Source organism: Ambystoma mexicanum, chromosome 2q (assembly GCF_040938575.1).
Source record: "Ambystoma mexicanum isolate Mex_15411 chromosome 2q, UKY_AmexF1_1, whole genome shotgun sequence".
In the NCBI taxonomy this organism is placed as follows: Eukaryota; Metazoa; Chordata; class Amphibia; order Caudata; family Ambystomatidae; genus Ambystoma; species Ambystoma mexicanum.
The window spans coordinates 251,509,391-251,536,252 of NC_090924.1; the positions used below are offsets into that span (position 1 = coordinate 251,509,391).

Sequence of the window (26,862 nt, forward strand, 5' to 3'; positions counted from 1 at the left end):
TAAGAATAATTGCCCTCTTGCCTCTGATTTTCACAGCTCACCATTGAGCCTTTGGCTGCAGTCGTTCTATATGCAGTTTTTTGACAGAGGATTTGGAGTACATAGCGGTCTACAACCTTTGGCTCTCCAGATGCTTTGGACTATAACTACCTTCAGCCAAGCCAGCATAGTCCATTGTGAGGGATCATGGAAATCATAGTTCAAAACCTCTGAAGAGTCACAAGTTGCAGACCCCTTGGCTAGAACATATCATTACACTGTATGCAAATTATATTTTGTTAAATGTAAGAACCCAATGTGGGGGCGGGATTGGGATTGTATCCCCATATATTAGAAGTGGTTAAGGACATGAATGGTAACTAGGCCGATGATCAAGTGGGAAAAATAAGTGCCATATACACTTCTAGCTTGTGAGTGAGGCAGTCCAGGGGGGATACAGGATGCTTTCTAATTAACACTTTAAATGTATGGGAGCCTGGGTAAGACTGACAGCATTGTAGTTTACTGTAGAATTGTAGTAGCCAAGATAGGACTGACAAGTGGTGTGGTAAGATGGACAAGAGGTCATGTTTCTAAAAGGATAAAGCCTCTCCTGTCACTACTTCTGCGGAGGAGGTTTCCCTATTCTACTGAAGAAATAAATAATAAAACTATGATCGTCAGGATGTCTTACAATACCAAAAACCATCCTCTGTCCAAACCTAGGCTGCCCTAGAATCTATCCCAACCACTAATACAGAACTCGAACATAAAGATAGTCTGGTCAGAAACTTCCCCTTACTTTGATTAATGGTGGCTAGTTTCTGACCCCACCCAAAGACAATGTGGCTCTCTGTTAGGCCACATGTCCGATTATACATTTCCATGTCTCTGTGCATTTTCCTCTTTTGCCAGGTGATGCTTGTTCTGGGCCTCCACCCAAAAGTCCTTATTCATTTTTCTAGGCACTCCGCTTGGCGAGATGATTCCCATTTCAGGACGGTCCAAAGTCTGTGTGTGTTCTCCCTGTCACGGATAAAAAGCTTGACCTGATTGGGTTTACCTGTGTTTTCATGAAGTTAAATGTTGAACAGCCTTTTCTTGGGGTATCTCGTAGTTCAGCCCAGCGTGGGCTGTTTTGCTTCTCAGCTTTTCTTGGGTAATTGGCGTTCTCACCCCTTTGTGGCATTTCTTGGATCCCAGCCCAACTTTGAGCTTTTTGGCTCCTTGCCCCTTCTTGGCTCAGTGGCTTTCTGACCCCTTTGTTGGGTATCTGCTGGTTTTTCTGCTCACCTCCCGCGTCTCGATACGTGCCAAGTACCCATTTCTTGGCAGCAACACTCTTCCTAGGAGGTGGTCTCTTGGGTCGAGCGGAACCACGTCTGTCTTCCTTTCGGACCTCTCCGTCTGGTCTCTGGCATCGGTTCCTCCTGTCGATGCTCGACAGGACTTCAGTGGCAGTTGTGGAAGACGCCGATCGGCCGCTCCTGGTGTAGCAGCGTCTTGTTTCATCTCCACGGCTCTGAGTTCTTCTGGCTTTCGCCCTTGCTGGAGGTTGCAGCTTTCTGTTGGCTTCCATGTTTCACACTGCCTTCAGACTCCTCCTGGAAAGGAGATGTTCCCTGCTCTGTGCTGTGATACATGCTTGCGTCTCTAGCCCTCTGGCTGGTCCAGCCCCTGTGTTGGTCTCATGGGACCTTTATGTTCCTCCTTGGAACAAGACAGGACAGTCCATTTTCATGCAAAGATGTCAACAATAACAGGTTAGAAACCACACCAGCTTTTAAAGGACACTGTCGAACATTGTTGCCCTGCTCAATTCCCATATACCCAACAAACATTTGGCATTTGTTATGTGAGGGAGGATGATTAAAAACCCCACTTGGGGCTTTCCTGGTCCACAAGGGGGGAAAGAGGGGTGACCCCCAAGTGGGATCTCGCTTGCCGTGCCCCTAGTGGGTGTTAAGCATGGTGGGCTAATTTACCTAGTTCCAAAGGGGGTGGGGGAGCGCCCCATTGGGGAGAAAAGAATTCCCTTGATTTGTCACAGTGGATTGACTTCTGCCTTAAGATTGCAATGTTGCTTATGGGCAGAGTAGTGCTGGCTAAGGTAATTGACTACCACGCTACTTTGCTTTACAAGTGTTGTCCATGTGCATATCAATCATTATCGTCAATAAACTAAATGGACTTAATAATGTAACTTCTTTGAGACAGTATGGCTGCTAAGAATGCTATGACCATGCTGCAGTTTCAATACAACTGGGGGATAGGGCTGCAGGGGTGAAATATTGGGGCAAAGGATTTTAGCAGAAGATGACATGTACTGTGAAACCATGGTTCAGGTGTGATGTGGACTATCAGGTTACGCACATAAGCAGGGTCACCAAAATAGCCCATTGAGACAGCCAGCCATGAGAAGGGACAGCCAGTAGGGCATTAACCCTGCCTATTAGGAGAGTGCACCATGTCTGAATAAGGTGGAATAGGCATCTGGTATAGGAAATTATCTAATTTCCCAAACTTACTTAAAGAGGTCAGGGGGCACTCTACAAGGGCGGAGGAAAAAGCAAAAGGAAAGTTATGATCAATTATGCGATAATATAAGTTGGGCCAACCTAGAAAGTGGAATTTCTTGGACTATACAAATCTATGGGTAGATGTTTGCTGTGCACCCACGGTTCATGGATGGGACGAGTGAGTGCAGGGTTAACAATGTTGTCAAAGCGTTCGGTTAAGGGGTTGCAGTAGCACACAGGCAAAAAGCTAGATGGGAGGTAGATTAAGGAAAATCAACATCAGAAGCAGAATCTAAGAGTTTTTCTTCATATTGGGAAGGCATTGAGCAATATTATGTTTAAATAAGCTAGTTACAAAAGCATTCTGCGTGCATATTTTACCCCAGATAGAATAAACAAGATAACCATGCATGGAAGATTACGCTAGGTGCTGCCAAGAGGCTACTCATTACAGGTGCATTCACAGTCAGTCCCAAACGACAGTATGTGTAGCTAAGAAAGATGTACAATGCTGCAGACTCATCAATGGTGTCGATTATACAATCATTAACTTACATCAAGGGGAAACAAAAAAAATTGCTACCTACTAATTATGGTAAAAATCTAAAAAGGAATGCTCAGATTAAGGTGTTCCAATAAGAGACAGACTAACAAGATTGTAAATGTTAAGTACATCCCATGCTCTAACTAGCCAATCACAACCATCTAAGTGCAGTTCTTGAGCATCTCTTTCAAGCATTCTCAAGTTTCCAGTCTGGAATTCAGGAACATTTCCAGGATGCATCAGAAAAAAAATCATGCGTTGGGAACCATGGGAATTCGGGATGTTGGAGGCAGGGTTAAGTGATACTAATATATGAAGATATAGCAGACTCTAGAAGGAGTTCCATATTTCTATTCAGTTTTTCCCGTTTAGCAGTTACAAGAGAAAAAAAGGATTTGCCTGCCTAAGGCTAGGAGCAATTACAGCAATAATATGGTCTCAGTTATTATGGAAAAAACATAGCATGACTATGGTTGGTAGCTAAAACATCAGCAGCTGTGCTTTTGGATGGTAATGGCTTCATTAGATTTGAACCTTTTCACTAGTTCTTCGCCAACATCAAGGATCTTAAATTGACTGAACTCTCAGTCATGATTCGGAAATGGAAAAAAGGGCACATACGTTCCATAAAGTGAAATATATGTAAACTCCTACATACCCTTGCGAGTTGACAGTCTCATTTGCTTTAACCAGCAATTTTGATAAGACAGTGAAAATCTTCAAGCGCATCTGTGGCTCTCTGGTTGGCTGTAGACACGTTTTAAGGATGGGTATGAAATTATGAAGTGATTCGCCTATCACAGGGCCTACAAAAAAAATTACAACATATTTAAGACTTTCCATCAGCTTGGTTATATTTCCTATAACAACCTGCTCCAATTTTACTAGTCAAACTTCAAACATTGCATTAGTTATATTTTTAACCTCCAATTTACCCATTACCTTTGACTTGCATTTTATTTGGTTAATTTACTTTGCGACTAGTCTCACTTTCACAAGTTCTCACTTTCCATAATTCATTCCTTGCATACACTTGACACAACTTTCCCTATCCTTACAATGCAATTTCAATCCAGAAAAGTGTATGCAAGGAATTAATGTATTTTCCTCACTCGCTCCGAAAACCTCTGCATAAAACCCATGAACGCTGGTCAGAAATTCCTGCATCTATATGATGGTAACTGAAAAAATACTAACCCTATGTGCATAATATTTGACCTGATATAATTAACACAAACCCTGAACTTAATTGAGACAAAAGAATGTACTCTTAAAAACAAAAACTTATAATCATGATACAATGTCGAATTCAAATACATATTGAAAAAACAACCTCCATATGCTTCACATAAAACATTAAATTCCAGGATAAAATTAGAGATAACTCCAACTGACAAGCAACAAATGAGTGCAATCTTTATTCAAATTGGGGTTCTTAGAAAGGGATTCCTCTGTTTTTGGTCTGTATTTTAAAATGAACGCTATGTTGAATATAAGAAAACAGAAATAATTTCAATTAGCTACAATTTTATATTCAAATCTCTTCATGATTCGTATTCCCTGATCTTGCATATTCATACCTGTCGTGGCATAGAGTGTTCATTTTAGGATTTTAAAAAAATTGGATTAATATGAAATCATGCTCCTGAGGAATGGATATCAGATCCCGAAATGTGTTGAGCTTTGGCACAAACTGCTTTGCCTTAAAAAAACTCCTTTTCTTTTTAGAAAAAATTTCTTGATGCGCTATTAATGTCTATTCTGATGATTTTCTATATCTGAAACATTAAACTGTACAATATGAATATAATATTGTTGACTGGCATCAATACTACAGATTTACAAGTTTTTAAGTAAAAACTGAAAAAGAAAAAGTGTATTCTGTTCATGCAAAATATAAGTGGGCATTCCACTGTATCCTAAATTTGTTTTGCCATATGATAAATATACCTTTATGAATTCTGTTTGTCTGTCACCATAAACCTAGAGTGTGCATGGGGCACAAGTGTTCCACAGACCGTGGACAGTGTTCTCTTTTGTTCCATATTCTTGATACCATGCAATCCTTATATATGGTGTCAGGGGTGGGATTTTATTCAACTGATTAAAATTGTAACCCATGCTAATAATTGTGGTACCACCATACAGGGAAAATAAAATAGATGACCTCCTTGATTCTGACCGTGTATCTATGCTGAAAGAGATGCTCTCTCAGTTACATGTCGCACCTGGTCAACAGGATCTGTTCTTTAAAACTGAAGTACTACTAGAGACCCTTCCCCCCCCCTCTCGCTCTCTCATTTCAACATACAACCATGGGACCGGATAATCCTGAAGATTCTACTCATCTTTTCCTTTATCAGACCTAGTGCTCTGAGCCCTCCTCTTTCCAAACCTTTTTTTTTGGTACCCAGTCATTATCAGTTGCAGGATCATCAGGCTTAGGAATTAATTTATCGCAACCCATTACTTTGACTGACTCAGAGTCAGAAGAATCAGAAGATTCGGAGACCTTATCTGACGCAGTCGAAAGTTGTTTCTTTTCCGATTCCAAACCATCCACAGAGGGAACCCTTACACCCCCAGAAGAAATGGCCCTCTTAGCCTATGTCATCGCCCAGTTGGCACCCATCAAATGAAGGCTGAGATTAGGCTTCAAGAAAATTGAACTAAGATAATGGAACTACAAGCAAGACCCTTACTACCACAGGGGGCCAACCATATCTTCAATATGAAGATTTAGGAAATGTTTTCTTAAACTTTGAACGCCTAGCTGAACAACTAGGATGGGGAGAAAATCTCAAAAGAAACTGTTTAGCCCCTCTACTGAAAGGCAAACTACAAACCTCCCATCAGCTACTAAGTCTTGCACAAGGAGCTACCGTCTGATCCATCGAAGGACTGTTAAAAAGTGGGCAAACCTGCAACTTTTATCGGCAGATGTTGAGGGCCATTTGGTTGAACCCAGGGGAAACCCCCTTAGAAATGGGTTAACATGTCAGAATCAGTGGCCCTGTGGATTAATAATAAATCCTTAGAACTGACAGAGATGATCACCCTAGAGAAGTTCACTAACTCTTTACCCTCGTTTTTGCAAAAAGCTGTCCTGCAGTTAAACCGACCTACACTAGCTATAGCCATTGAAACTGCACAAAACCATTCAGACACAGCTAAACATTTCCACTCAGTCCATCGTTGGGTGGAACGAAAGGATCATAAACCTTTCCACTGACCTCAACCACCCGTGGAATAGATAAACAAGGGGGGGGTTGTTGCGAAGTAAAGAGGGTTTACCCCAAGATAGAGTGAAAATCAGAAAAACGGATCCAAAAGGCCCAGGAGGAAAATTAGAAGAGGAAAGAAAAGGGGGAAACCAACTCCTCCAGTCTGTTTATCCTGCAGAGAAACAGGACATTTAGCTAAGAAAAATCTTGGGTAAACGGGAGACAGGTAAGAGCCTTATTTGACTCGGGCAGTAAACAAACTGCTATACAGGCTGATCCAATTTCAATCAGAGATCTGGATAACGCGGCCCTAGTCAGGGTTAAATGTGTACATGGAGACAATGAGGGGTACCCCAAAATACCTGTACACATTGAGATCCGCACTGAATCCTGTGACGTATCGTTAGCCATAATACCGGCACTTCCTGAAGAAATTATTCTAGGGAGGGTTTTCCCACATTTTCTACTCTTTTACAGGATACTTCACCTTCATACAGAGATTTCCTACCCCCCCCCCCCCACCCCGAGTTCTTGGCAGGTGAATTATTATTCCCACAGCTCTCCAATATGGAACTGGGATAACCCTGAACCTGTGAACCCCAAAATAGATCCCAAAACTCAGTTCATAGGTTATTGTAGAGAAACCGGTAAAACCATTACAACTCTATCTACCTCGACCAACACCAAACAATGGAATATGCGAGAGTTCTTGGACATCTCTCGTCCCTTTCCTCTTCCAGGTTTTGACAACACAATGCCTGGACAAGGAACAAGCATATCCACCTTGCATAGGGGAAGGGATCTGAGAAACCTGAAGGTTTCTAACGTACTAGTCCACAGGGATCTGTCATCCAGGTGGCCAGTACACAGCCATCGCTATGTAACGGTTTTATAACACAGCATACTCCAGCAAGGGACTTCTTCCACTAACAATGAACGTGGCACACAATAAAAATGCTTTATTTGTATTTGAACCCTGGGTTCTTTATTGAGCAGGCCTCCAACCCGTCTCACACCCACCTTAACAAATACCCTGTGGCAATGGACTATGAACCAGACGGTGTGTAACAATGAAATATTTATTAATTTAGAATTCAAGGAAAAATCAGAGCAAAATCAAATAATAGGGCATCAGCAACCACTGTTGTGGCAATACAAATGCAACAATCTTACACACAGTTAATTCAATATTCCTACCATAATCTACATAAACCTTTAATAGAAAATCACTTTTCTTAAAAATAACAGATAGCACACAAGTTATGCACCTCCCCTGCAACACTTCCCCCAAACACCTGTTACCTAAATTCTTTGTGGATGGAAAGTAGTGGCAGGAAGTCAGTATGAAGAGGGAAGAGGGAGAAATCAATTTTTGCATTCAGCCCACCACCCCAAGATGGGAGGCCAGAAACAGAATTGAAAACCTTATTTAGGAGCAAAATGGCACACTCGGATTTCACTTGTCATTTGTACATCAGTTTACACTTGCAGTGGGATAGCTTCGACAGAAATGTGTGTGGCTGCACTTAAGTGATAAGGAGGCTTACAGACTACTGAGCAGGGCATCAATGCAATGTGAACACAGGTAGAACATGGATTTTGGGAAAAGGGCAGAATGCAAAAAGAAAAGCACAACAGAATGGCAATTCATTTCTACACAGAGCTTGTGAGGACAGGCAGCCACAGAGAAGGGCTATAGTGTCAAACCAGAAACACAGGTACATGACAGATAGGATTCTGAGGAAAATTGATTACTTTTAATGGGATGATGGTTTGGGTTTTTCTATGGGTAGAATGCAAATTGAAATTTATAGAAAAGCACAATGCACAAGCAAATTCGGCTTTTGTTAAACAAAGCCTATTTCTGTTGAGACTATGTTTTAATGACTATAGTTAGTAAAAACACTCGATAAAATTGTTAGTTTGAATGGCAACAATAATACATGTGAATTTTCAATAGGGAAATTAATTGATTTACTTCAAATAATACTAGGGACTTACACAGATAACTGAAAGAATTATCACAAGGAATACGCTAGCAGACATCGACTAACACCGATTTTTCTATGGGAAAGGGGAACAGATACTGGCAATTTGGGAAGTGACTGGGATTTGAATAGGATGCAAGGGTCAAAAGAGCAGGATATGCATTTTTTGGGTTCTGGGAGATGTGATACTTACAAGGTAAGCTTGAGTTTGTTAATTTGGACAGCCAGCAAGGTCTCTGGACAGCGGCGCCAAGGGATCGGGTCACTGAGACAGCGGGCCATGAGGTCTGGTCACTGGGGCTGCTAGGCTCTCCTGGATGGGATTAGCTGGCCATGGTCTGGTCACTGGGCTCTCCTAGATGGGATGAGCTTCCTTTCCTCCTTTCTCCCTAAATTAATGGGTATGCCTGGATCTGGATGGATGGATCTCTGCTTTCCTGGATCTTGAATGGATTTCAGTGGCTTGTCCCTGTGTTTCTCTGTCTTCTGCTTTTATATCCAAAGTGATAGAGAATTTTACAATTTGCGGTTGGGCGGGTAGGGAAGGGGGAGGGAGTACTCTGGAGTTACCCCTCTGCTGTGATAGGGCAGTCTCCCAGTGTCCCCTCCTTTCACTGGGCTGTTTGGTACAGGGGAAATTACATCATTTATGTGTGTGCATTTATGACTTCCTTTGTCTCACAAAGCCCATTTCTTGACAAAAAGGAGTTCTGGAGCAAAACTTCATATCTATACTAGTCACCATCATAAGAAGCAGACATGCAGATTCCATATGTCAGAAGGAATTGGAAAGTCTGCCCACGAATATTCTGCATCTTTTCACCAAGTTGCATGTCTGTGCCATTTATAATTAACCCCAAAATGTGTTTTTCCTGCCATTCCAGTTCACCAAGTGCCAGAAACATGCACTGGGCCTCTTTATGCTTGTCCTTTTGGACAGCATCCCATGAGATGCTGGCATAATACTGAGTTATTGCTTATTTAGGGGGCTGGTAAAAATGTCTCAATGTACAACAGTTTTTAGTCAATGGGCTGGATTAGTCACTGTGTGGGCGGTCCTGCAAACCCCCACAGCCAAATTGTCTTCCTCCCGGGTCATCTTGTACAAAGGACATCTATGGAAAAGGGTGCTGAAGGAAATTGTACCTCTGGGTCAACACTGGGCTTCACTCCCTTCCTTTGTCTTTTTGGGCAGTCCTGTCTGCCAGTTTAGCAGAACCAGTAATTATCACACTGTCAGTACCCAGCACATGTCCTTGCAGCATCAGTTCACTTGTAGGTGCGAAAGTGGGCAGCAAGCCATCCTGCCAAACTGGTTTAACTGGAATTCCTGGGCTTCAGCCAGGCTGATTGAAATCTTGGGGGGGAGGGAGGGTCAGCATAATGTACTGTTACGCTCACCTGGTATCCACAGGGAAGCCACTCAGCGGGGCTGGTTGCTGCTATCTTCTTCCCATGTTTTTCCCAGGGTTGGTCTGCGAGGAAGGTTCCGCTTGAAATACAGGAGGACTGTGTTGAAGACTGGCCGACTGGGTAAATATCCTCCCACAACCCCGAGTGACTTCAGCCCCACAGGGCCCTCTCTTCACCATGTTGTGGAATTAGGCATGCTCTCCGTCCTGCTTTCTTGGCAGGGGCACGTTGTCTTGTGCGGGCGCGTGCGGCCAAGTTACTTCACTGGCGCGGGCCCGTTTGGTGTCTCTCAGGTAGGACTTATTGCAGCTTTTGTATAGCGTGTTAATCTTGCATGACTTTCTTTGTTCAAATAATGTTTTTTTTTCTCCCTTAGGTTTGCAGAGCTTTAGCGTGGCGAACTGGTGGAGTTGGGCCTCGCCGGTAAAAGATGGCCGGTGATGTGCACTACGATGCGGTAAGTAAGCGCTATGCGCAGCGCTGCATTATCTTGCCTCTTCCAACCGGTTTCCTTCCTTTCTTGCAGGTCGCAGTGTTTTCCAGCGTGTGTGCAATTCCGGAACGATGCCGGCCGAGAGACGACCAGCCAGATAAGCTTCTTGTGTAGTTCGAGGTTTTGCAATGTCCAATATGCCTTCTTTAATATTGTCTTTTCCCTTCCTGTTTCAGGTCTTTCGGTCCGGGAGGCAAGCGGATCCAGAAAAAGCTGTTCACTGGAGCTGCGACCGGATAAGATGGGGACTGCAGGTTAGATGCTGCTAACAATGTTCCTTTTGTCTCCTTGCAGGTTTGCTTCTCCGGGGCTCGTGAGTATCACAGGACACAGTGAGTGTCACATTGCAGACTGCAAAGTAACGCAAAGCGTGCTTTCCTGTTCGGGTGTGGTTTAAATAGCCTCAACAAAGTAGTCCAGGTAAAGTAGTACCTAGGCCACCACACCCAAAACACTATACCAAGACCCCCACTGGCAAGTGGGCTTGCCAGTGGGGGTCTGGGGTGAGGGTCGTGACATGTACATGGCTTTGCAGCTCCTCCACCCAAATATACAATAATCTTTCTGTGCGAGCAACAGCTGTCATTTGACATTCACCTTTAAACAACATTTTTGCTTATTTTCCAAAAGCAAATTCACACGTCTGCAGGTTTTTTTTTTCTTTCTAGTTACAAATGCGGTTCTATAAATCACAGGATTGTATTCCCATTAATCTTTGGTAGTGCTTTTGTATGTACTGTGTGTTAATGGACACACCAGGATGCTGTAAAGAATTTCTCTGAAATCGACATGTGAAAAGAGAGCTGCGCTATTTCTTTCCTTTGCTGGGATTTGAGTGTAATGATTTATTTCAAAGGAAAACAAAACTGTGTTTGCATGAAAACAGAATTCTTTGCCCTTCAAGTATTTTATCGATGAAATAGCGTTTTACTGGAGATGTATTGCCTTACTTCTAGGCAATCGGATGAAATACACGAGGAGGGCTGTGTTTCAATGGAGCGCATAACTTTGGAGTGCTTACAATGAAACAAAGAAAAAATTGTAATGCCGTCTTGACTGCTGGGCGCAGCTTTTAGTCTTCACATTGCAGAACAGCAAAGGTAGCCATTCTGAATGCAGGTCACTTTTCTTAGGATTCAAATGAAATAAGACAAATGCAGCCATTCTTAGGTATCAAGCAGACAAAAGCACAGCCGTCGTCGTGGCCTTGCTTAAATGTGGTTTTTGGTTGTAAGGGTATTCTGCTTTGGGCCTTAAAATGTACCCCACAGTTATTGGATCCAGTTCCTGGGGGTGGACCAGTGAGGGAGGATCACCTGGAGGAGGGTCCTCAGGGAGTGGAAGTGGGACACCAACTGGTGAGACGCGGTATCCCCCTTCTTATAGCACCTTCTCCCCCATCCTACCTCGTAGAATATTCAAACACTCTACCCGCCTCTTTTTCTGACACAAACACTTTCGCCCACCGCAAAAGACAATGGACAAACACCAGAGATGTTTTCCTGATATGTCCCAAAACAAGGGCAGGGAAAGTAAGGCAATTGACCAGAATCACACACACATGACGGCCCTTTCCCTTCCCCACAGGGATAAAAAGTAGAGCACAATACAAGCAAAGCAGACCGCACAACGAGACAGCTATCCAGACATCAAGAGGAGGAGAAAGAAGCAAGACTCGAAAGTCTGACAAGGAGAGACGAGACCTTGCCCATTCCAACCCAGGCACACAAAACCTCTGCTGAAGGAATCATAAGACCACGAACAATAGCCCGAGTGTGTCGCAGCAGATGTGAATGATACACAGAGTGTGTCTACGCTGATAAGGCCCGGAAGAGGGGGACGCAGGGGTGAAGAAACATCACCTCAAGTGCAATCCAAAAGGAACTTTGTTAATTTTTAATCTATCAGGCCATCTGAAGCAGGAACAATACTTTTCAGAGAAAGATGCTTGTTCATCGACGGTTGTGACAGCTGAGAAAAGTACTGTCGTTTCGGGCTGGGAAAGCTTGAGTGTGTGCTGTGCTCCATGCTCAAAACATAGGGGAGACCACGACTACCACATTCTGACTTATTACTTATGAACACTTCTTTCCTGTGAGCCCTATTGTTAAGAAGGATTTCTGAACTCTGACCTGGAGGGGCGGAGGTGCAGAAGACCAGCCTAGTTTCTTTGAACAGGATAACTTCTGGACAAGCAAGACCAATCAGGGTAGCTTTGGCAGGCGGTCAAGACTAAGTGGGGGTGAGGGTGACTGAAAGACCTCAATGAGCACACAAAGCAAGGACACTTACAAATTACTCCAGACATTTTTATTACAAGGCCTTTATAACATAGACCATAGCAAAGAATCATAGTAATACTAAAGTAAACCAATACATCACAACCAACACAATATATACAAGACCAGAGGGGTCTAAGGGATTATAAGCACAAAATATGTAGACCTCCTAGATGGGGAGGAAAACAGGCAGTGCAAGTAATCTTTAGAGATTAGTGATTGGTTACTACTAAGAAAGACAGATCAGAAACAAAACTGATACTGATTTTTAGAGATCAGTGATTGGTTACTACTAAGAAAGACAGATCAGAAACAAAACTGATACTGATTTTTTATTTACCGAGGATTCCCAGCCTGACGACGGGAATATTCATGAGCATGTGAATCCATTCCAGACCCCATTCTGGAGAACAGAACATTCATACTTGGGGCAATAAGCAGGCCTCAAACACATAACTTGTACACATGCTGCATCCATTGCCTATGTTTATGTATGATTAGGTTCCTGTATTAACAGTACCAATCCAATATAATGTTTTGTTTAGATGAACAAGTTACTTACCAACTGTAACGTTCTTTCGATTGGATGTTCCTCCCACGTATTCCTCATCTTAGAAATATATCCTTACCTTCAGTTTCGCCTCGGAAAGTGTTTCCTCTCTCCAGCAGAGGGCTCTGTACTCGAGGCGACGACGTCGATGTCCCTCGGCGGCCTCCGTCGAGCACCGATGTCATCAGTTGTATAAAGGCCTCGAGCGCGCCCGTTGGCTTCAGTTCTGTTTTTTCATGTATCAGAGCCCACGACTATGGTTAAAGGCGTGCCTCTTTTGACCCCAGCCTCAAAAGAAATCAGAGTGTAAACCACGTAAACTGTACTGTGAGCTAGGTTGGGAGGGTCGATGAGGAATACGTGGGAGGAACATCCAATCGAAAGAACGTTACAGTTGGTAAGTAACTTGTTCTTCGAATGGATTGTGTCCTCCCACATATTCTTCATCTTAGATAGACTCCCAAAGCAGTTTTTGATTGGAGGCGGGAGTACAGATATCATTTCAGCTATGTACTGAATGTAGCACAGATTTGGCAAATAGACCTCCTTGAGAGGTAGTTGAGTCCAAAGTATAATGTTTTATGAAAGTATGCATGGATGACCATGTGGCTGCTGCACAAATATCTTGTACAGGAACACCCCTGTTAAGTGCGGTTGAAGTTGCCATGCCTCTAGTTGAATGAGCTCTTAAACCCTCAGGGGGGTTTAAGAGCTCAATCTTAGCCATAACAGAGTGTTCCAGCTAGCCTGAAACACTCTGTTATGGCTAAGATTATCAATCTTGATAATGTTTGTTTAGTTACAGGTAGTCCTAACTTACGACCAGTGTATCCCACAAACAGTTGGACACACTGACATATTTTTGATAATCTTGAGATATAAAAGCTAAGAGCCCTTCTAGGATCTACTCTATGTAGTCTTTCCTCTTCCTTACTTGTGTGAGGAGGAGGGTAGAAAGTAGGTAGAATTATTCTCTGTGACAGGTGAAAGTCAAACTATTTTTGGCAAAAAAGAAGGCTCGACTCTAAGGACAACTTAATCTTTATGAAAGATGGTGTGAGGAGGACCACGAGAAAGTGCCTGCAACTCACTTACTCTGCGGGCTAATGTCAATGCAATTAGAAGCATAGTTTTCAGAGTAAGAAGCCTTAATGGGCAAGAATTTAAAGGCTCAAAGAGTGCACATGTCAGAAATTTCAGTACCAAATTTAAATCCCACAGAGGAACTTGAAAAGGTATTGGTGGAAAAACATTGTTTAAACCTTTTAGAAATTGTATTATTGAAAGGTTATCTTAAAATAAGATTTTTCTTCTGACGAGCGCTTGAAGATAGATAGCGCTGCTACGTATCCTTTTATCGTACTAACCTGGAGCCCCAGATTAGCCAAATGTAACAGAAAAGATAATACCATTGGAATATCACGTTGAAAAGGGTCCACATTATTATCCCTGCACCAGTTACTGAACTTGTTCCAACGACACTGGTACAGAGATTTCGTTGCTGGCCTTCTGGCCGAAAGCAAAATCTCCATAACATCATCCGGAAGGTCCCAATCCTTGTATCCCAACCTCTCAGAAGCCATGCATGAAAGTTGAGTATGTTGACCTCTGGATGGAGAACGTAACCTCCCTCTTGCCAGAGAAGATCCTCTCTTTTTGGAAGACGTATTGGAGGGGAGATAGACATGTCGAGAAGGTCCGGGTACCACATTCTCCTGGCCCAATCCGGGGCAATTAGGATCATGGTTTTCCCGAACTTCCTCAACCTCCTGATTACTTGAGGGATCACAGGGACTGGAGGAAACGCGTTTAGCAGTGGAAACTCCCAGTCCACTACGAATGAGTCTCCTAGAGTCCTCTCGGGGGAAATTCCCTTGAGCAATACAGTTCGCATTTCCTGTTGACACTGGTCGCCAACAGATCCACTTGAGCGGTTCCCCAAAGGGTGAAGATCTCCAGAAGGACTTCCTGAGCTAACTCCTACTCGAGTGAGACTGTGCTCTCCCTGCTCAGAGCATTCGCCTCTATGTTTTGCTCTCCCGCTAGGTGAATGGCAGATAGAGAGATCCCTTCTTGTATTGCCCAGAACCAGAGCTGCATTGCCTCTCTGCACAGTGGTAGTGACCCTACACCTCCTCTCTTGTTGAGGTAGTACATGGCCACTGTGTTGTCCGTCATTATCAGGAGATTCATTCCCCGTAGAGCTGGCACGAAGGCCTTCAGTGCTAGTCTGATTACCCTCAGCTCCAATAGGTTGATATGTAGTTTGGACTCCGATAGAGACCAACGACCGCTGATCGTCAACTCGTTGGTGTGAGCCCCCGTCCCGTAAGGGAGGGGTCCGTCACTACTGTTATCTCTGGCCATGGTTGCCAAAAAGATTCCCCTCCGAGGATGTGCTGTCTGCAAGTCCGCCATTGTAGATCCTGTGCCACCCTGGTTGGAACTTGTAAAAGATCTGACATTTCCCCTGAGAATTGGGACCATTGAGTCCTGAGAGCCCATTGAAGAGATCTCATTCTCAATATGGCCTCTGGCACCAGAAAAATGCAGGATGCCATGAGACCGAGCAACCTGAGAAAGTCGAAGGCCGGTAGATACTGGGGATTCTGGAATTTTGTTACCATCTGCAGAATGGGGTGAGCTCTCTCCCGGAGGCGAGGCTTTGCCCGAACAAGTATCCAAGACTGCTCTTATAAACTGGAGTTTCTGTGATGGTATCATGTTTGACTTTTTTGAATTCAGAGAAAGCCCTAGTTTGTGAAGGAAGTGGCAAGTCTTCGAAAGATGGTCCCGGGCTTGTTCTGTGGGACGTGCCCTGATCATCCAGTCATTCAAACAGGGGTAGACATGAATCCCCCCCCCCTCTTCTGAGACTCGCTGCTACTACCGCCATCAACTTGGTGAAAACTCTTGGGGCGGAGGTTAACCCGAATGGCAGAACTCGAAACTGATAGTGAGAATTGCCAATCGCGAACCTCCGGTAATTTCTGTGCTTCAGATGGATTGGCACATGAAAGTAAGCATCCTGAAGGTCCAATGATACCAACCAGTCTTGAATTTGGAGAGCCTGAAGGATCTGAGAAAGAGTGACCATCTTGAACTTGTCCTTCCTGAGGAACTTTTTCAAGTTTCTCAAGTTCAAGATGGGTCTCAGTCCTCCATCCTTCTTTGGAATGAGGAAATATGGGGAATACCAACCCTTGCTCCTCTCCGCTACAGTTACATGTTCTATTGCACCTTTCTGTAGCAGGGTTAAAACTTCCTGCAACAGGAGCGGGTCTGGATTTTTGGTAGAGTTGTATTCCGGTGGGTGATTCTGAGGTTTCTTTAGAAAGGGAAGGCAGTAACCTTGGGATACTGTTTCCAGCGCCCAAGCATCTGAAGTAATGCCCCACCATTCTTTCAGATGCTGTGAGATCCTGCCTCCCACTGGGATCTTGCGAGTCAAAACCTCAGTGGTTTTGCGGCAGCTCCAGCAGCGGCTGAAGGGACAGATGCCGCTGCTGGGACAGATCTAGCACCTCTTCCTCGCCCCCGAAGAAATTTCCTTTGCCCTCTTTGACTGGCCTGTCCCCTTTCTCCCCCAAATGAGGAGTAAAAATGAAAGGGACGGCCCCTCCAGGAAGATGAGCCTGTGTAGGGGCGTTTTTGAGTTTGTCTTATAGCGGCACTGAATGACTTTGCCGCTGCCTTGGAGGTCTGCAGCTTCTCCAAACTTTCATCTGCCTTGCTGCCAAACAACCTTGAGCCGTCAAATGGCATATTAAGAAGTCTAGATTGAACATCTGGTTGCGAAACCTGACTTCCTTAGCCACGCAAATCTGCCTAGCACTGCGCTAGACGCCATGGACCTGCTGATACTGTCAGCTGTGTCCAAGCCTGCTTGAAGGCATTCCCCCGAAGCCTCATTGCCATCCTTTACTATGGACAGGAAACCATCACGTCCCTCTCCTTCTGGGATGTGTTGAGCTGTCGCTGACATGCAGTCCCACAGAGTATAAGTGAATCTCGCCAGAGTGCAAGATACATTTGTGGATTTTAGAGCCATACTCCCTGAAGTAAAAACCTTTTTCGACCAGGCATCGATCTTTTTGTCATCCCTATCAGGGGGAATTGTAGGGTATGCAGCATTTTTTGTTAATGTGGCTGCCTGAACTACCAGGCTCTCAGGAGATGGATGCTTACTCAAGTACTCTGGGTCAGAGTTACAAGGTCTGTATTTTGCCACATATTTTTTATTCACTGCTGGAATGGATTCAGGTTTTTCCCAAGCAGCATTTACTTTCCTTTGCAAGGCAATATGAAAGGTAAGTATGGGATCTGGTACAGGACCTCCTGACAAAATATCTGTCATATCATCATCCTGGTATACAGGCGAGTTCCTACCCCATCCCATAAATTCTGTTACTTTGTTCATAGGTTTTCTATAACCCAAATCAGCATGTCCTGTTGGATCTGGTTTTTCAAACTCGTATTCAGGGGACGTATCTAGTCCACTTGCAGATTGTACACATTCATACAGGTCTTGCATTTTTGAGTGAGGATCAATTAATTCCTCAGGGACCTCCCTTGCACTGCACCATATTTTGCCCCTGCTGATGAAACTTCAGGTTCACCTTCTTCTTCATCATCCTCATTTCCTGAAGACATTTCTCCACATATGGATGACATAGTTTGGAAAAAATCAAGCCTGCTTTCTGGGTGAAATAATTTCTCAGGAATAGGCTTCGCTCCTGTAATTGGTGTCGAGGTCGACAGAAGCGTCGATGGCATCGAAGTCGTGGCCGTTACCTTCGATGTTGTTGAGGCATTCTTCAATGTTTTCAAAGGCACTACGAATGTCGTCGAAGGTATCTTCGAGACAATCAACGCCGTCGAAGGAGTCTTTGAGGTCGTCGATAGTGTACTCGACGTAACGTTTTTCGGCTGGGTTGTCGACCCCCTTATACTCAACAGTCTTCGATGGAGGCTTCACAGATGTTTTGGTCGAGGTTCTTAATGACGTATCAACGTCTAAAGTCTTTTTCTTAAGGTCTGCCTCCTGTTTATGCACTGGAAGCCTTTTCTTTTTAGGTGTTTGGGAAGAATCCCTAGAAGACACCCTTGACAATTTGTCGGATTTCCTAGTTTTAGACCTTCCCCCTGTCACTTTTTTTGTGCGTAGAGGCATGATCTTCAACAGACATTTTTGAGGGGGTCTGGGCTGCATTCTCAAATTGTTCTTCTGTTTTTAGGGGAGTCATGCTTTGTTGGACATGTAATAACTTCCTCCGATATAGTCGAGGAAGAAGAAGAGGGAGATCGGTGCCGTCTTTTCTTCGCTTTTTTGGACGAAGAAGAAGAGGACTTCCTCAGTCTACTCCTACATCTGGATTTTCTATGGCGTTTCACCGAAGACTAAGCCGATTCTTTCTTCCCTCTCGAAGAACACTTCGGGGATTCCTCCCCCACTGCCAGTTTACCTCGTCTTTCTTTCAAGGCCTTATGGGTCATTGAATGATAAGAACCGCAGTCGTCGATTCGATGTTCAGAACCGAGGCACCAGAGGCAGTTATGATGAGGGTCGGTCACCGACATTTTTCTTCCACAACCTTTGCCATTTCTTAAAACCTGTTTTCGGAGTGGACGGGTTCGAAGAAGACGATATAATGCGCTATAACTGAAGCGCAGTTTATCTCGATCCGAAGCAAAGCTAACGGAAAAACGGAACTGAAGGCAACGGGCACGCTCGAGGCCTTTATACAACTGATGACGTAGGTGCTCGACAGAGGCCGCCAAGAGGCATCGATGTCGTCGCCTCGAGTGGAGCGCCCTCGGCTGGAGAGAGGAAACCTTTTCCGAGGCGAAACTGCAGGTAAGGGTATATATCTAAAATGAGGAATACATGGGAGGACACAATCCATTCGAAGAGTACATTCTTTAATAGATTAAGTAGTTCATGATAGGTCTCCTGATCACCCCTGACATCTTGTTACCAACCTTATAAACACAAACTCTTGTACAGTCTTTTCATCAAAATTCATTTATGTGAGGTCATCAATGACATTTGTCACCTTACAAGCCCTATGGATGAACTGGTCAGGGAAATTTGCCTACGCATTTCCCCCAACACCGCTACTGACTGGCGATGTGCGATCCAATCAAACTCCCGTCCCCCTACAACATGCTCACACAGCACAGGGGGGGGACAACGTTCCACCCACACAGTCTATGAACTTGGCAGCTTGGTTCCTTAAGTCCTAGAATTTGGCCATTTAAAACTACCTCAAAAGTGTATGGAAATCTTCAATGAGGCACGCAAACCAAACACCAGACACTGTTATTTTAACAAATGGAAACGATTTGTAATATGGTGCCAGTCAAAAAATGAAAACCGAATCGAATGTACTCCATCACATGTTCTTCATTACATGATCCACTTACTAGACTCTGAGCTAGGATTTAACTCCATCAAGGTTCACCTAGCGGCTCTATCCGCATACACCACTTCTCAAAGCAAGGTGTCCTGGTGGAAAGTCCCTGTCATTAAGGCATTCATGGAAGGAGTAAAAATACTTGACCCTCCCATTTCAAACCCACCTCCAGGGTAGGTGCTAACTGTGGTACTTGCAAAGCTCCTAGGACCCCCCCTTTGAGCCTATGCACACATCCAGCCTTAAACACCTTACATATAAAACAGCTTTTTTGGTAGCCATCACCTCCATATGAAGAGTCAGTGAACTACAGGCTTTGTTAGTGCAAGACCCTTTCTTTGTTATCCACAAAGACAAGATGGTACCAAGAACACACCCTAGGTTTTCACCTAAATTCATATCCAAGTTCCGCCGTTTCAACCAGTCCATTGAACTACCAGCTTTCTTTCAAAACCCTTCAAGCTCAGCTGAGCAAAAACTCCATACACTAGATGTGAGGAGGGCGGTTCTGCACTATGTGAACAAAACAAAACCCCTGCGAAAAACAGACCAACTCTTTGTCTCCATGGCACCTGGCAGGGAAGGTGATCACGTTTCAAAAAACGCCATCTCCAGATGGATAGTGAAATGCATACAACTATGCTACTCTCTATCAAACAAGACTCTGCCTTTCACACCAAGAGCTTACTCTACCAGAGGTACTCTGGCATTTATTGCAACCTCTCGCTGGACGCCATTTGCAAAGCAGCAACATGGAGCTCCATGCATACTTTTACTCAGCAATACTGCATTGACACAAATTCTAAAGCAGATTACCAGGTGGGACAAGCAGTGCTAAAACATCTATTTGCCGCTGTGCCTTCTCACAATCCACCACCTTCTCCAGACACTGCATGCTAATCTTTGCATAGCATGTGATCTAAGCAGATCCACAAGCCTCAGAAGGGATACATTACTCACCGTAATCATATTTCTGATGCTTGTATCTGCTTAGATTCACATGCGCCCTCCTTCTTCCCATGTGCAGTAGAAGGTGCACAGATGTTTTCTGGCTTGATCTACTCTTATCTGCGTTATTACATCTGTACTCACGCTACACTTCATGCTACCTCATGTCAGAAATAAAACAATCTGAAGGACCTCGACGCGTGAAGGACCATGGGTACAGTAGACATCACAATAGGGATAGTATTACTGGCACGCCCCGTCGACATCCCTTTGTTCAAGTTTCGAAAACAAAAAATGTAATACCTTGCGGCTACCACTAGATGTCGGCCTAAGCATAGCATGTGAATCTAAGCAGATAAAAGCATCAGAAATATATATAAAACAAAATGTGTCAAAAAAGCTTACCTGATTGAGTGACAATTATTTCAAACTGTAGACGTTCCAGTGAAAAATTGGTCCAATGCTCATGTGTTGAGGACATCCATTCCATCAGATGATCTATATGCTTCCTGTAAAGACCTTGGCAATTTCCCAAGCCCTGAACTTCTGCTAACGAGCACATCGTCATCTCAACCTGTTATGGGAAAACGTGTTTTTAAATTTGAAGGCAGGCACCATTTAATTAAAAAAGTCGTTATAGCAAATGCATCATAAATGACAAGGAAATGTGCCATCAGCACATTAGAACCAATATTTGATACCAGTGGCAAAGGAAATACCATTCCAACAGATGCATTGGTCTAGTTAATTAATCCATGTTTTCAGAAAATGTCATGAGTGACAAAAACTAAGAACAAAGGGACCGATTCTTAAACATTCTGGGCATGCACACCGAATTGTGTCTGTCCCTCGTACGGTGTGTTGCACATTGCTAGTTGCAAGACCCAAGTCTTAAAGGATCTTGTGACTGGGTGTGTGAGCTAGCTGCGGGCACACAGCACGAGCAGCCAGTCCTCTTATGAATAGGGTAGTGATAGGCATGTATTAATTGATTGTGGTCACCCACAGTGGGAACAGCCAGCCAGATTCATCATGGCCCTAACCACATTTATGCATGCTTTAAAAGGCATGTCGCTGTAAATTAACTGGGAGGAATGCACTTTCCCCAGGGGAAAGAGGCGCTTGACACTTACACTGGAAAGCACTTGCCCTAAGAATCGACACGCGCTTTGAAGTGCACAGTCTGTCTGTGCATCTGCACACTGTACAAGCAAATGCACAGAAAATGCTGGGAAGTTTTGAGAATCAGCCTATAGAAATCTGAATAAATCAGAACATGAAGAAACAGGCAAACTGCCTGCGTGCACTGAAAATGGTTCGGAAACGATTATGCAAAATATGGTCCAATGCAAAGAAGACGTAAAAATAAAGCTCAACATCCGACTGTGCTACGTGGGAAAGATTCAATATAATAAGGAATTGTGTCAGCCAAGTACTTTAAGGTTAACTACAGAAGAATCGGGTGTGGCTCACAAGGAGTCTAAAATGGACAGGGTGCAGTACCAAGTGCTTTTAGTCATTTATGACAGTAGGCGCTTTAACCAAACGATCAGGTGACCAAGCCAGCTGAAAGGAATTCAGCGTGCAATGTCCAAGACAATGGTTTGGTGTGATGAAAAGAAAGAGAACTGTGCACAGTGAATTGCTAATGATCAATTTAAAATCATCTCAATGAGTTTGTTGCATGATTTAACTACATTTAACATTAACATTTAACATGTATTTAGCAAAAGAGTTACCTTGTTATACAGGCCTTCACCAGTTGGCATGGCCAATATCGTCACAAGAACTTTCATCAGCTGCAAGCTTATCTCCCTGCAATTTTCACCACATGCTTTGATCAGGGCTTGTGTACAACAAAGCATCTGCTCCATATACACAGTCTACCAAAGAAAAGAAATGATGGTTTATTCACTTAAACTGCAGTTGCTAGTATAAAACAGAGCACGAATACTAATAAAGCAAATGAGAACATCTGTAGATGTAGATCTAGGACATTAAAACATTGTGCAGTTGTGTTAAATATTTACTAACATGGAAAAGTAACGATGAGGTCCAAAGCTCCAAAATTTGTATACTTTACGATCCATTAACTTAAGAGTATAGCCTGCGGTCGTAGGCAAGATCACCTGCCTGGGACCCAGAAGCCCGATTTATTGGAAAAATCATAACATCTTGTATTGGCTGCTGACTGAACTGCTATTAGCACACATGCTGGTAGTTAAGTTATGACTGCGGGGTAAATGCAACTCGCTATCTAAAAGTGAAAACAAACTCAAACATGGCTGCCAGTAAATACTGGAGGGGAGCTGTGTTTGTAAAGATAGGTGTGCCTGCTAAACAGTGGCCCCACGAGGAGCTATGCTTGTACACAGATGAGTGCTTTAGTTAGCAGAAAGTAAGGGAATGGAGGGGGTCGAACTAATACAGTTGTGAAGAATTGACTTCTGTCCTGTACAAGGATGAGTAGAGTTAAAAGCCCATTCAGCCCTCACACTTTAAAGAGCCAACAGACACAATCATAAAGGTAAAACAGGCACAGTCAAGAGATATACCTCCTGTTAGGCAGAATTACATGCAGTATCCTTTGGGAACACTACACACAATTAAGACCACAGGTTTAAGCACACTCTCCTCTTTGGTACAAGCCTGTACTGCACAGCTATGTGGTAGCAGTGGCTGAGCAGCCAGACTCATCTCAAGAGGGATGTGAGTAGTACCAGATGTTACACAAAGGACTTGCAATCACAGTAGTTCAAACAAACACTATTCAAGCTTTCTTGGTAAAAGAATACACATGTATGTACATAGTGAGTTGGAAAACATTCCACTAGTAAAAAGCAGCTTAATATCACAATCTTAATACACTACACAACCAATACGTTTCTGAACAAGTTAGGCTTCCCTGAAGTGGGAGCAAAATGGCACTTCAGTAACTTTTAAAAGGGGAAGAAAGACAAAGGTTAAAAGGAATAAAGCGCAATTACTTTCATAGGCAGGGCAAATAGTTTTAGTTCACTACAACTGGCAATGCAATTCAATAGGCCTGGGCCAAAGTCAATAGTTCAGCATCTTGGATAGGATAGCACAGTTCTGGTAGTAAACGGTTAAGTCTTTGCCAATGTTCAAGGAAGTAGTTTGCCAAAAAAAAAATGTATATGTCGGATTAGGAGCGAACAAGACTCCAAAGTTGGGAACGTTTCACAAACTCACCACGGCAGAAAAGATTTCCACACCGCGTTTGCACAGTGCCTTAGGTATGAAGAAAAGCTGTACCTGACGCAGTTCCTGGCAGTTCCTGCAGATCTCGCTGTTCCTGAGCTTCAGTCATGGGGACAAGAAGGAGGACGTCGGGAGGTTCCTGCACTGCCCAGGGAAGAGGCCACAAGCTTGGCTAAGCGTCGGTTTAAGGTGTGAATGCCTTAAAGTCCACACACTGGTATCCTTCTCACTGGCTATCCGGTTTTCAACAGCACTCTGATGAAAATTCGACCAGTATGGAGACAGTGTCAAGGTGGCTTACGAGTTGGATGGTCCCACCAGCTCAAGGGAAGAAGCCGGCCTTGAAGGAGCTTCTCTATCGATGGCAATTCGGACCTGCAGCAGGGCTTCACTGGTGAAACCAATGGTCTAGGAGTTGCAGCAGTTGTCTTCCTTCAGCTCGTCTTCGTTCCTTCGTTCCAGTGGTCGACTCTGCCTTCCAGTACTGGACTTGCCTTTTAAACAGTTTTCTCCCATTCATCCCAGCCTAGTTGCCACTCACCCAGCAGGGTGGCTGTCATTGCCGGACAGTCAGGCAGCCAATCACGCGAGAGTGCATTCAGGTCTCCTAGGAGACCAAGCACAGGGAGTTCGGGCACCTCCCTCACATCCTGTCCACCCCAGACACTCAGGCGCAAGATGAGGGCTTCAGCACTGAAGCCCGCCAAAGGGCATCGAACAAAGGGACCAAACCTGGTTTGGCAAGCAGAGTTAAACACAAGAAGGAACTTTCCTAAAAGAAACGGCGAAAAAAGAGGACCAGGGTCTGTTTTTACAGAGGGGTCATTGGCGCCATATTTAAAAACATGGCTGACCCAATTTTTTGCTACCGGTGTTCGCGTCAGGAAAAATCATGGTAGTTTGTTCTAAAACCACTGCCACCAGCCATTTCAAGAGGAAAGGGTAACATGTGACTGTTACATGAGTGTTTAGCCACAGGGGGTGCTAGGCAGCCCCTCAGCACTCTATAGGAAGATAGTGTGTGCTGGGTCTGTGAATTTAAAAAGACTAGCAAAGTCAATGTAACTTTACATGCTCTGGGAGACAGTAGTCAGTCCCAGAAAGGTATTTAAACCTGGGGGAGTCTGAAAGACACCCCTGTGCCACTGCACTGAAGGTGCTGTGTGACACATAAGAAAAAAAGATCATGCCTATGGAGTTATTGAAAACCCCATATCCAAAGAACACAAAAGTAAATCACTCATCAAAATACATGAAAGAGTGGGAAAAAAGGCTCACACTCTGTCCAGCTAAAATTTTAAAAAATCCTAGAAATCCAGCAAAGTTGCTGGGGTTCTCAAAAGGTAAGAGAAATTAGCACATTCTTGAGAATTCTCCCTAACACCTCCTTCGCCTTTTGTGATAACGTGAGTCCAGGGAAGGCTATACTCTTAAAAGGGGTGTGAATGTGGTTTAGCAGCAACCCAAACTGTGAATTATAACTGTCCAAAATAAACAATGTCCAATCAAGGTTCTATCAAAATATTTACACTTTAATTGAATACACCATGTACAATAATAACTAACTAGAAAAACACTACACAAACCCACCCCCCAGGGTGATAGTAGATGCAGCACTGTGGGCAATGAATCAGGGGTGAAAGGCAAGCAAAAGCAACAATGTTCTTGAAATAGGATATGTACTTGTGAGCAAAAAGGGTGAAAAGTGACCTAACCAGTCTCTAGGGCCCAAGGATGGACTAGCGAGGGACAACATCAGTCAAGAGTACCAAGAATAACTTTGCAAATGTCTTGGTTGTTCAACTGTGTCGAGACAGACTCTCTGCACTGATTACAATGTGAGCTCGGGTCGAGGATGCACCAGTCCTGATGGCCCAGCAGCAAGCTGGTGTAGAGTCAGGTTCGAACGGAAGGTGGCTGGCTGGGGTCTCGAATCATCTTCTTGCGCTGTGTGGCTAGAGCGGTCCACAGGTTCAGTTGGCTGGTCGCAATTCGCCGGGGGTGAGCTGGTAACAGGATGCACAGGTGAGTGGATTCTATGCAGAGGTTTGGAGGTTGCTGTTCAGGGGTACACCAGGGTTGTGTCGATCGACTTATAGGAACAGCGATGAAGACTGTTCTTTGGACGGCGGCTCGAGTAAGGCAAGGTAGCAGTACTTTGTAGTTCGAGCCAAGGCAACGACACACTTTAGCTGCTGTGGTGACCAACAGAGTCCAACAGTGGATGGAAGTTTAGAGAACAATTGACAACAAAGGGCAGTGCTAGATTGCTCAGTGTCAAGCAAGCTTGAGTCACAGCTCAGAGCGAGTCGTCGACAACAGGGGCCTGGGCTGTTCGGGCTTCCAGATGTTGCGAGTCCCACTCTAGGGTCTCAAGGGCCTGTGTCAGTCCCTTTCCCTGGCTCCCAAACACAGAGGAGGGTGGCACACATCTTCAGGGAAGCTGCAACATGGTTACGTCCTAGGCAAGAGTGGCTGGCAGAGAGACAGACCTATGGTCCTGCAGCAGAAATCCCCCCACAATGGTCCCTGGGGATGGTTAGGGTACAGAGCGTGTTTCTGCCTTCAAGCACCCGCCTTCACCTCAGAACTGAAGGACTTCAGAGAGGACTGCTCTCAGCAGGGTCCCGCTAAATCTTCTCAAGTGATGATCCAAAGATAATACAAGATGGTTTCCAAGATGGCTCACTGAAATCGTGGCAGACCCCTTCTTTTATGGGCAAAAGTCCCCAGGTGATTGGACTAAAGCTAGCCTTCTTTAGGTTCCAACCCCTGCTCTTGAAATGTGTGGACTTTGCCCTTATGATGTCACACCCAAAGTGCTTTGCTCCAGAGGAAGTGGAGAGTACAGGAACAAGAAAGAGGCAGATAGAATCAAGATAGCAGAACCCTCACAAAACTATACAGATCCCTCTCTGGCTACCCTAACTCCACCCCTCTCCATCACAATAGGATCAAAGGCCTTAAGAAATGCAGCCCCCTGGTGTGAGGCCTCGATGTTTGTGAATGTGTGTGCCCTTTGATTTCTGTTCCCAAGCCAGCGCCCCATGGAGTGGCCATCCTAGGGCAAAGGGTCTTACCTGCCATTACAAAGTAACAAAGAGAAGCAATCCCCTCCCCAATGCTACAGTCTTGTCAGTGCACAGAAGTGGGCTTTGTCTGGGAGGAATATACAATTATATGTATTTATTCAAGTAGAATATTTGGTTTAAAAAAACTTTTAGAATACTCCACATTTACAATAAATCTCAACACATTGGTCTACCGGAGGGAGAAGAGGGCAGAGA

At 44.2% G+C, this 26,862-nt stretch overlaps 1 protein-coding gene across 1 annotated transcript in view; it reads right to left on the reverse strand.

Annotated features, from left to right (window-relative positions):
• Positions 1-26,862, reverse strand: part of DNAAF5 (dynein axonemal assembly factor 5) — a 629,742-nt gene that overhangs the window by 217,478 nt on the left and 385,402 nt on the right. The window contains exons 7-9 of the mRNA XM_069647233.1: positions 22,093-22,236; positions 20,759-20,927; positions 3,701-3,848 (exon numbers count right to left, since the gene is read on the reverse strand). Of these exons, the coding sequence (XP_069503334.1) occupies positions 3,701-3,848; positions 20,759-20,927; positions 22,093-22,236 (461 nt within the window). The remainder of the gene's footprint in view (positions 1-3,700; positions 3,849-20,758; positions 20,928-22,092; positions 22,237-26,862) is intronic.